Genomic DNA, 10,731 nt, shown 5'->3' with positions numbered 1-10,731 from the left:
GAGTTTATTAATAAATGTTATTACTCATGTGTATGTTCAAACTGTGCATGTACACAATTCGTTATTTGTTAAAAGTAATTTTCTTTATTGATATATTGATTTCGCTCATATATATCGACTAAATATTCTAAAAATGATTACTTTCGCTCCAAGAATAATATTGAAATCAATTTAATAACATAAAATAAAAAACTATAAAAGTTGATTAGATCCTAAACGTTAACCCTAAACTTAAAAAATGAAAGTAATTGAAGATAATGGGCTTGGGTCTAACCTAGTCCATCAATAGGCCCAACAAGGCTCAATCCAATCTTTTTGCGCATCAAGAAGTTGAAGTCTTTGAGCCGCAACGTGGCTTTACACTACCCGACCACTGACAACACTCCAGGTCATTCCGACGGCTACGTGTCAACCACCGATTCGATTTATACACGTCACAGTAGCAGTGCCTACCGCACAGAAAAACATAGCATGTCACAAATCACAGTCACAGACGACCAGAGACAGAGAAGCCAACGATTCATAAATTCGCAATCCAAACGCCTAATTCCCAAATCTAGACTTCCATTTCCCTTTTTAGGGAAGTCTCACAGTGGCGTATTCAGGCTCGCCGAGTTTGATGCGAAGAAAACACTCAAATTCTTCCACGCCGTCGTCGTCCGCCATGCCAGGTTGGGTCGTGGGGCGATTCACAATACCCAGGCGGGCTTCGGAGCCTGAGTTCCCCTTGTGGCAGCAGAACTGGTTCATAGGATTACTCTTCATTATGGCGGTCGGCTGACAAATGCAGCGATTTGCAAGTCTTTTTCTTCCACAATCTGTGTTAGCCTTGCGATCGCTTCATTCATTTGAGCCAGTTGTTCTTCGATTGAGGTAACGCCGATGGTCATGACTTGTGCAAACAATAGACGTGACTTTCCTTTAGACATCCAGGATGCTGACAAATAACGTTGTTGGCTGCTTTTGGATGTCATATTGTGTGCCTCAGCAGCATGCTTCGGTGCCCCCAGCAAGGTCATGCTGATGACGGACTTGCGCCTTTGATGCTCCCCTTGCTCATTTAACAGCACCAACTTTGAAATGGCATGTTGAGAAGCGGTTGTGGTGCCAATCGATTGTCCGTTTGCGGCATAAGTGCTCAGGATCCTTCCTTTGGTGGTTGCGAAAACAACTTGTCCCTTGCTTGATGCCATTGACTTTGAGGTGTGTTTGGATTCCTTGAACGGACAAAGAGATGAGAGGTAGAGATAGTCCAACTTGGCGTGCCAAATTTGTGAACACATAAATTTTCCTGAAACAAACGAAACAAGAACATGTGTACAAAATAATATTTGTATTAATGATTATGGGGTTACAATCTCTCTGAAAATTGATCATCTGATTCGATCTTCGTAAGGTGTTATTTGTGGATGTGCAATTGATCCAAGAGCCGTCGAGGCTTGATCTTGGATGAACGGTTGAAAGTTTTCTTCAAGGGTCATTGGGGCTTAATCTTGAAGGTTGAGGGAAGTTTCTTCAAGGGCCTTTGTGCTTGATCTTGAAGGTTAATGGATGAACGAATCTTCACGGCTTTTGGGCTTGATCTTGAAGAACTGTTGATGAACGAATCTTCAAGGGCTTTTGGGGCTTTATCTTGATGAACAGTTGATGAATGGATCTTCAAAGGTTTTTTGGGCTTTATCTTGAAGAACGATTGGATATGTGGATTTGTTGATGTTGTTGATCTAAATGGGCGTTGGGGCTTGATCTTAGGATGAACGAATGATGAACGATGAACGCTTTCTTCAAGGGCCGTCGAGACTTGATCTTGAATTGGTGGAAGTTCCTTCAAAGGGTTGTTGGGGCTTGATCTTGAAGGTTGGGTTAATGAAGAACGAAGAGAGCTTGCTTGATCTTTCGGGATTTGCTTGGAAGCTTTGGAGTTTCAAAGCTTCAAGGTTTTGGTGTGAGATGAATTGATTATGAATTGGTCTCCCCTAAAATGAATGAAATGACTTCTATTTATAGAATTTTCCAAAGCCTAATTTTGAATATATTATTCAGATGAAATAAATCGTTTATGCCAAGTGTTGACACGTGTCCTGTTTGATAACTTTTCTGATGACTCTCGATTTTTCGTTGAGTCACCTGCTATGTGTAAAATTTATGTGAAACGTGAATGTTGAAATTTTAATTATTGATCAACATTTATTTAACCGAAATTTCGATATCTAGAGATATATTGATTTCGCTCATATATCGATTAAATTTTCTAAAAATGATTACTTTCGCTCCGAAAATAATATTGAAATCAATTTAATAACATAAAAAAAAAACTATAAAAGTTGATTAGATCCTAAACGTTAACCCTAAACTTTAAAAATGAAAGTAATTGAAGATAATGGGCTTGGGTCTAACTCAGTCCATCAATAGGCCCAACAAGGCTCAGTCCAATCTTTTTGCGCATCAAGAAGTTGAAGTCTTTGAGCCGCAACGTGGCTTTACACTACCCGACCACTGACAACACTCCAGGTCATTCCGACGGCTACGTGTCAACCACCGATTCGATTTATACACGTCACAGTAGCAGTGCCTGCCGTACAGAAAAACATAGCCTGTCACAAATCACAGTCACAGACGACCAGAGACAGAGAAGCCAACGATTCATAAATTCGCAATCCAAACGCCTAATTCCCAAATCTAGAATTCCATTTCCCTTTTCAGGGAAGTCTCACGGTGGCGTCTTCAGGCTCGCCGAGTTTGACGCGAAGAAAACACTCCAATTCTTCCACGCCGTCGTCGTCCGCCGTGCCAGGTCGGGTCGTGGGGCGATTCACAATACCCAGGCGGGCTTCGGAGCCTGAGTTCCCCTTGTGGCAGCAGAACTGGTTCTTAGGATTACTCTTCGTTATGGCGATCGGCTTCTTCTGCTTAGCTCTGTTCCTCATCTACAGCCTCGATCTCGACACCAGCTACGCCGCCACCGCTCCCACATCCGAGGGCGTCGGGGTTCGTCTCCGCCGCTCATTTCCGATTAATTTTTTGTTTGGAAATTTTAATAGAGATTTTGATACAATGAATTGGGATTTGGGCAGATCACATACGGCACCGTACTGAAGCTGATGCACGAGAAGACCAAGTTTCGCTTGCATTCACACGACGTGCCGTATGGCTCTGGTAGTGGCCAGCAGTCAGTCACTGGTTTTCCCAATGTCGACGACGCTAATAGCTACTGGGTATGTCGTTTTCTTCTCTTTCTCGCACTCTCTGTATCTTTGGTGTTGTTTCGTTGCAGATATTGAACTGGGTTTTTTTGGCAGATTGTTAAACCTGAGCTGGAAACAGCTGCCAAGCAAGGCGATAGCATTCCGAGCGGTACAATCATCAGGTTGCAGCACATGAGGACCAGGAAATGGCTGCACAGCCATTTGCATGCATCCCCAATTACTGGCAACCAAGAGGTTTGGCAAATCTTTCCTTATCGTACCAAATTTTCACAATGCACTATACTTTTGTTATCATGCAGTGATTTTATTGTATCTTTTGTTTGTGGTTGTGTTTGTAAATGTGAATTGGTGACACACCGTGACACTGAATGGCATAAAGTTTCTTGACATGATTTTGTGTACGAAGTTTTGGTATTATTGGTTGACAGTTTAATGTCTTTCGTTCCAAGTAAAATTGGGAACATTATGAGGTTTAATGACTTGTACAATTTGACGTGGGTGTAGGTCAGCTGCTTCGGGGGAGAAAATGAATCTGATACTGGTGATCACTGGAGGTGAGTAGCAAACTGATATGTTCTCAAAAAAATTTCCTGTCTTGGTCATCAGTGTTTCTGACGCATTGTGTTTGTATGGAATTTCGTAGGCTTACAACTGAAGGGAGCGGGAAGACTTGGAAGCAAGATCAAAGGGTTCGACTTCAGCATGTTGACACTGGTATTTATTTACATAGCCATGACAAGAAGTACACCCGCATAGCTGGGGGACAGCAGGAGGTGAGATTACTTAAACTCAACTGCATATCTATGAAATTGAGAATGAAACAACAGATTTGTTGGTAACTTGTTTCATTTGTAAGTGTGTATTGATCCTGAATTGTTAGATAATGGTGCTGATTATTGATTATGTCCTAAACTCGATAGTTAGATGTTTTGCATTTACAACTATTTCTTGCTTTTGCTTTGCATTTTCACGTTTTGTTCAATTGGTGGAATAATAAGTTGGTAGTGTCTGTAGATACCGTACGCGTTTAATTGATTGTATTTAATTCAATTGCTTGGAATTAAGAAAGCCATTGTCCCGATGAGGATTACCTTATTGTTGATAATGAAATCTTCTGGTGGTATATGTATTCATCATCACAGCAACTATACAAGGTTCTGCAGTTTAATGGAATATGAATCTTGGTATTAACTTAAGTATAAACAAACACTGATCTTCTTGAAAGTCGTTATTGACAGTCTTTCTGGATTTTAAGCTGTGCAGGAAATTATATTTTAGGTAAACTTCATATCTATGCAAGTTTTAGATAATTTTGTTTCTTGTACGGAAATGTGTTGGGTGAACTTTATGTGCTGATGTTTTTGCTATCATCACTGATTTATTAACGTTGTGCTAAATACCATCCATTCGCCATAATGCAGGTTTGTGGAGTGAGAGATAAACGCGCTGACAATGTTTGGTTGGCAGCAGAAGGCGTGTACCTTCCCGTGACTGAAACTAAGTAGAACTTGGTCATTTAGGATGAATCGCTCTATGAAACAGGTATACGGGTTTTGGAAGAAATAGTAGCTGATACCTGGTCCCATAACAGTTATAGTAGGATGTTCCAATGAAGATAAATATGTTTTACAATTTACAATCTGTTAGCTAATATTGTTAATACTGTTTTCCTCATAAATCCCTATATTTGTGTTATGTTAGCTAGTAATGGAAACTTTTAGCCGTTCTTGAAGAGTGGTCTAACAGTTGCAATGAGCAGAACACTAGTCATTTTTTTGGGGTTTTTGGACTTGTGATTTTATGAGAGTTTATGCTGTTATGGGTTGAAACTAGACTGCTTTTCCGGCCCACTTGAGGGCTCTCGCGGTCCAAATGGGTAATTTTACTTTCAGAGTCGAAAGCCCGTTTGCAAGGATTTATGGTATGGTCTTTTTGCTTTTTTGGGTCATAACTGTGTGGTCGTATTCCACTTACCACTAGCACCTTAGGTTATCTCCAACCGAAGGATCTAGAGGGTTAAAGGGTCGAAAATAGTTCGAGAACTGTCTCCTACCAAAGGCTAGACCAAAGAGCTTATGCGCCCTACTGGACAAAAAGGGCCAAAGGGCCAACGCCCCTGGCCAGGCTAGAATTTGAAACTAGCTGACATGAGCTTGCTGTTATTTTTGACTTTTTTTTTTATTTTTTCAAAATTTGTTTTAAAAATTGTAAAAAAAAATTCCCTCTATAATAGGGCCAAAAATATTTTATTATTTAAATTTAAAAATTACAACAAATTAAAAGTTAAAAAATGCAATTTAAATTTAAAAAGGGTGAAAATTATGTGGAAAATAGTGTAGGAATAAATTAGGTATTTATAGGAAAAAAATGGGAATTTAAAAAAAATAAAAAAAATAAAAAGAAGAGGACAATACTGTCGGATATATTCGACATAAAATGTATTAATAATGAAAAATCCAGCATGGTCCAGGGTTGCTTGGTTGGATTGGGCTAGCTAGTTGGACTTTTGGTCCCTTTTTTGTTCCGTGGGGCTCACAAACACTTTGGCCTATCTAGCCTTCAGTTGGAGGAGATTTTCGGATTATTTTTAACCCTCTGACCTTCTGGACTCTTCAGTTGGAGATGGCCTTACTCGACCTTTGCCGGGGCACTTGACGACTTTAGGGCTCAAAAGTTAGAGCAATTATGCTGCATTATTGTGGTCCTTTGCATGCAACACTTTTTTTTTTTCCACCAAGAAAATGCATTACCGTGCAACTTGCTGAGGGTGGTGATTTTCATTCTACTTTTTTTTCCATTTGCATTTCTCAGTTTATTTTTTGTACAGTTGATTATTCTTTGATTTGTTCAATCTAAATTTGGAAGAACATGAAGCAAATACATGAAAGAAGAGTTCGAAAATCACCCACCACCTTGATTGATCGCTCATTGTATTTATCAAAGATCCAAGTGTTTTTCCTTGAAGCACTAAAAGCCGCATGCTGCTTTTATAATTCATAAGTTGTTTTTAGCCTTTATGCTAAATGTTCGTATAAACGTTGTTGGTCATCTGAAAGCATTTTTAGTTGTTGTAGAAGCGGCATCGCCAGTACGGTGACTTTGGATGAGTGCTCATCACATAATTGAAAGATTTACCTTTTCATGCACACACCGTGGATCGAATGTTTTTAACTAACTGGACTACAAAGTTATATGGTAATTCTCAATTATTAAGAAAAAGTCATCGTTGTTAAAGATTGAAAAAGCAGAATGTGATATGAGAAAATTTTGGACATGAGTTTGGGTGTCTCATAATGTCATTCATACAACATATCTTACAAAAATATGGGTCGTCTTTATTTTGGTCCTGCAAGATCCGTCGTCGAGGAAAACTTGGGTAAGTTTCCCAATCAAGTCAATTGTAAGGCACTTTTCACAAAAGGGATGTGCTATTCACACACCAATTTTTACTTTTCACGCACCCTTTATTAATTTCTGTCATTTGATATTCTTTAATTCAGTCGATTCGACGGCCACAAATTAAGAGAGTGTGTATGAAGTAAAAAGGGGTGTGTGGATATCACACCCCTTCACAAAAATATCAACCACACATGTTTTGGCCCTGATCTCACATCAAAATAAAAGCTGAACTAATCGTGCAGCTCCATCGAAGTTTCACATAATATAACAACTCAATTAAGATCAAACTAAAAGTGTACTCATTGAGAATGAAAATAATGGCGGATAGCGACTAAAACTAAGCCCTCCAACATTAACACTTCCAAACGAAATTTCAATTCCCAACTAATATATTCGCAAAATCAACCGAATTCGCATAGACCAGCAGTACGGCACATCTTTGGTGGGAGCCATATTAAAAAGGTTTAATTTCGATTTGTTGAGTGGTTGAAATGAATATTGAAATTTCTCATTTTTAGTGTATCAAAAATACAATTTGATATTTTTAACTAACTATTTTATAGCATTAAATGTACCGCACTATAGTTCCGATAAAAAAAAGTGCTTCCTGTCAAGAGTTTTTAGTTTAAGGTTTAATCCCATAAATAATATGGAAACCCTCCGCGCCACAAATCACCTTTACAGACCTTTTGAGAAACCCTCAAAAAGGTTATTATCTTTGCTCTTTGCTCTGTGAGTTGTCCTTCATTTCATATTCAATAAGGGATGTATTCAATTGAAAATTTGAAAAATTTTAATGGATTTATAAATTCATGAATTTTTATAGAGTTTAATTGATTTGTAGATATTATATATAAAATTTTGATTCAATTTCCTCAAAATCTCATGAGGAGAGATGAGATTTGTTGATGCTTAAAATACACTACGAAATCTCTCCAATTCCCTCTAATTCCTCAACTTCCTCAAATTCTTTAAAATCAATTTCTAATTGAATATAATTGGAATGTTATAAATTTCTTTAAAATCATAATTGAATACATCCAGATTTCTAAGGATTTTAATAAAATGTCTTAAAATTTTAATTGAATACACTTTGAATTTCAGATAATCACTTAAAATCCTGATTGAATACCCCTAAATTCATTAAAAGAACAGTAATGCTATTCTTACCACATTAATATACCATATTAGTGTACCATATTATATGGCATCTGATGTGGCTGCCCACATCATCTAAATTAATCTTAATTTAATTTAAATTAAAAACCATTTAATAAACTAATAATACAAAAAAAATATGTAATTAAATGGTGATTGTAGCATAAGAGAAGTGTTCTCCTTCCTTCCTTCCTTCCCCGTTGCTTCTTCTCCCGTTTCTTCTTCCACGCCAATTTTTTTGTTTCAGCCCAGAATGATGGTTCTATGATTTCACATTTATTCTTCGCGAATGATTCTGTGTTGTTTTCTCATGCTACTAAAAGAGAAGCGCAATGAGTCTTAAGCGTACTACACTGCTATTCTAGCACCTCTGGTCAGCTAGTCAATCTGGAAAAAAAGCTCGCTTTTCTTCGATGTGGGCTTCTATAAAAAGGAAGATCGCTAAATGTTTGAATATCCAGACTCAAGAGAAGTTTGGAAAATATATGGGGAAGAAATCTGGGCTGAAAAACAAACAAATGGCGTGGAAGAAGAAACGGGAAGGAAGCAAGGAGTAGACTCCTCGTATACCACAATCACCATTTAATTCCAAATTTTTTATTATTATTGGTTTATTAAATGGTTTTTAATTTAAATTAAATTAAGATTAATTTAGATGATGTGGACAACCACATCAGATGCCACATAATACGGTACACTAATGTGGTATATTAATGTGGTAAGAATAGCATTACTGTTAAAAGAATTAAAATCCATCAAAATCTCAATTGAATAAGGAGACAGATTCTCTGCCCTCCCACTTCCGGTGCCCTCCTATTTTGTGTAGTCACGGTTAAGTTACGTTAACATTTTATATTATTTTTTTATAGAAATAATAAGACAAAAAAGAATAATAATATAAAATGTTGACGTTACTTAACCGTGATTATATAAACAAAAAAGTACAGGAAATGAAAGAGCAGAGAATCTGCCTCATTGAATACACCCCCTAAATTTTGTGAATTGCAGCGTCTGCAATATTTTCCGAGTTGGTGGAGGAAACAGTCGCAGTATATACCCAAGGGCCCTGTAGATACAGATATTTTGTTTCGGTCAATTATAATAGCAAGTACATTGTAGACAACCGCATTTAATCCGCACCATATGAGGCCAATTTTGTGGAACTCTAGTTTAAGCGGTTAACAACGTTTACATCTGCAGTCGATGTACTGTGTTCGAATCCGACGCCTCCAGAGTAGTATTAGAAATCTGCTACAGTTGGACAAGATGGCGGCTGAGCTCGACATGGACTACAATGGCGCTAGGACTCGTATTGGTAGCTCGTGGTTTTGGTGGTACAATAAGTGGCCACGTTTTTTATGTAATGGTTGGCGTGCAATTCTCTGTAAATCAATTAAACTTAACGTCCGGCTTCGTTACGAAAGTGATGCGGAGATCCTTCACTTAGAAACGTAATGGCATTTAAAATCTTGACCTACCTTGAGAGAAAGCACCTACACATACAGCTACGCGTGCATTTGGAGCTTATGTGCTTATTTATAAACAATTCAAATCAGACCATACTTTGCTGGACAATTCAGAAGCTGCAGAGGGCCTAGTGCTCAACCCACCTACTTCCCCGTCAATAACTAAATATAATATGATCATTGTACATTGGTACTAAATAAATATCAGTGGATCGTAAGTGGTAGCTTGCATTAGAGTATTTTTTTTCTTTAATTTATTTTGTATTAGGTACAAATATTCACTTCTTTTGTTTAGCATAGAATAACGTTTATATTAAAAAAAAATATACTTCAGTGGATTGCATCTAATAAGAAAGAAGGTCAAATCAGATAAATGGTCCATGTGGTTATAATGTAAGATCCCACATCGTCCAGGGGTGAGGATCCTATAAGCCTTATATGTATATTCTCATTTCTACTTAGCACGAGATCTTTTGGGAGCTCACTGGCTTCGGGTTCCATCGGAACTCCTAAGTTTAGCGAGTTCTTGCGAGAGCAATCCCATGATCGGGGCATGGTCGGGGCCCAAAGCGAATAATATTGTGTTACGACAGAGTCGAGCCCGGAATGTGGTGGGGGCCAGGCCGGGATGTGACATATAAACTATTCCGAAGATAGCGAAAAAATTTGGGTTTAAACTATAGTCTGTTTGTAAATTTAATCCAAAATTAAATTTTTTGTTAAATGTCCGCTAAATGCATGGATAAAATTATACTTTGATGTTGTGTTGTGAAAAGCAATATTTTAGTACCAATTATACATTTTTATTCCAATTCATCCATCATTTTTATTGTGGGGATTAGTTTTATTTGTTGATTATGCTGAAATTTAAAAGAAGAAAAAGAATCTAGCTTTGAGGAGGAGGAGTAGCTGTTGCTTCCTTTTGGACTAAATTTTACCAACATATTTCACGGACATTTAACGGAATAAACACTTATTGACTAAATTTACTAACGGACCATCCACGGGAGTTTAAATTTGATTTTTTGTACCACATGGGCTATATTTCAAATACCTTACGCCCACAAGACCCTTTTATCCAATTTGGCCAAAAAAGAATTACATAGTGTTTTTGTCCAAGAATACAATATTATATTTAAGTTTTTTTTGTCATGTATAAGTTATTTCCATGTGGTATAACATTATTGAGCCGGAACACTACATAGCGCTAAGCTCTTTTAATTTAAGTTGCTCTCACATGTTTTTATTTATGAAAAACAATATTATATTACTACACATAAAGATTTAGTCATCAAAATACTACCATAAATTATATAAATCATTTACGTGCAAAAGAATGTAGCCTTTAAAAGGAAAAATGTCTAACAAAATTTCTACTGCATTAATACACTAAATAAACAGTGACTTCTTCTTCTGAGATTCCAACAGATTGCCAAATTTGCTGCAAGCTTTCAATTAAAGGAAAATTAATGAAAATGACTTGAAAACTTTGAATTTTAACG

The 10,731-nt window shown here is 37.3% G+C and overlaps 1 protein-coding gene across 1 annotated transcript; it reads left to right on the top strand.

The window, feature by feature from the left end:
* Nucleotides 1–2,498: 2,498 nt before the first annotated feature.
* LOC103426481 (stromal cell-derived factor 2-like protein) lies at nt 2,499–4,938 on the top strand. Its single transcript, XM_008364561.4, has 6 exons — nt 2,499–2,988; nt 3,075–3,215; nt 3,300–3,440; nt 3,711–3,760; nt 3,850–3,979; nt 4,628–4,938. The coding sequence occupies exons 1-6, from the start codon at nt 2,890–2,892 to the stop codon at nt 4,709–4,711; spliced, it is 645 nt and encodes a 214-aa protein (XP_008362783.1). The 5' UTR covers nt 2,499–2,889; the 3' UTR covers nt 4,712–4,938.
* The last annotated feature ends 5,793 nt before the right edge of the window (nt 4,939–10,731 follow it).

The sequence above is a fragment of the Malus domestica genome, chromosome 15 (genome assembly GCF_042453785.1).
Source record: "Malus domestica chromosome 15, GDT2T_hap1".
Lineage (NCBI taxonomy): Eukaryota > Viridiplantae > Streptophyta > Magnoliopsida > Rosales > Rosaceae > Malus > Malus domestica.
The sequence above is the reverse complement of the archived record's forward strand: the minus strand, read 5'-3'. Positions and strand labels throughout refer to the sequence as shown.

Coding starts and splice junctions, on each gene's coding strand:
- LOC103426481 (XM_008364561.4), top strand. CDS start 2,890: ATGGCGATCGGCTTCTTCTGCTTAGCTCTGTTCCTCATCTACAGCCTC. Junction 3,441..3,710: donor CAATTACTGGCAACCAAGAG/GTTTGGCAAATC, acceptor ACGTGGGTGTAG/GTCAGCTGCTTCGGGGGAGA. Junction 3,980..4,627: donor TAGCTGGGGGACAGCAGGAG/GTGAGATTACTT, acceptor GCCATAATGCAG/GTTTGTGGAGTGAGAGATAA.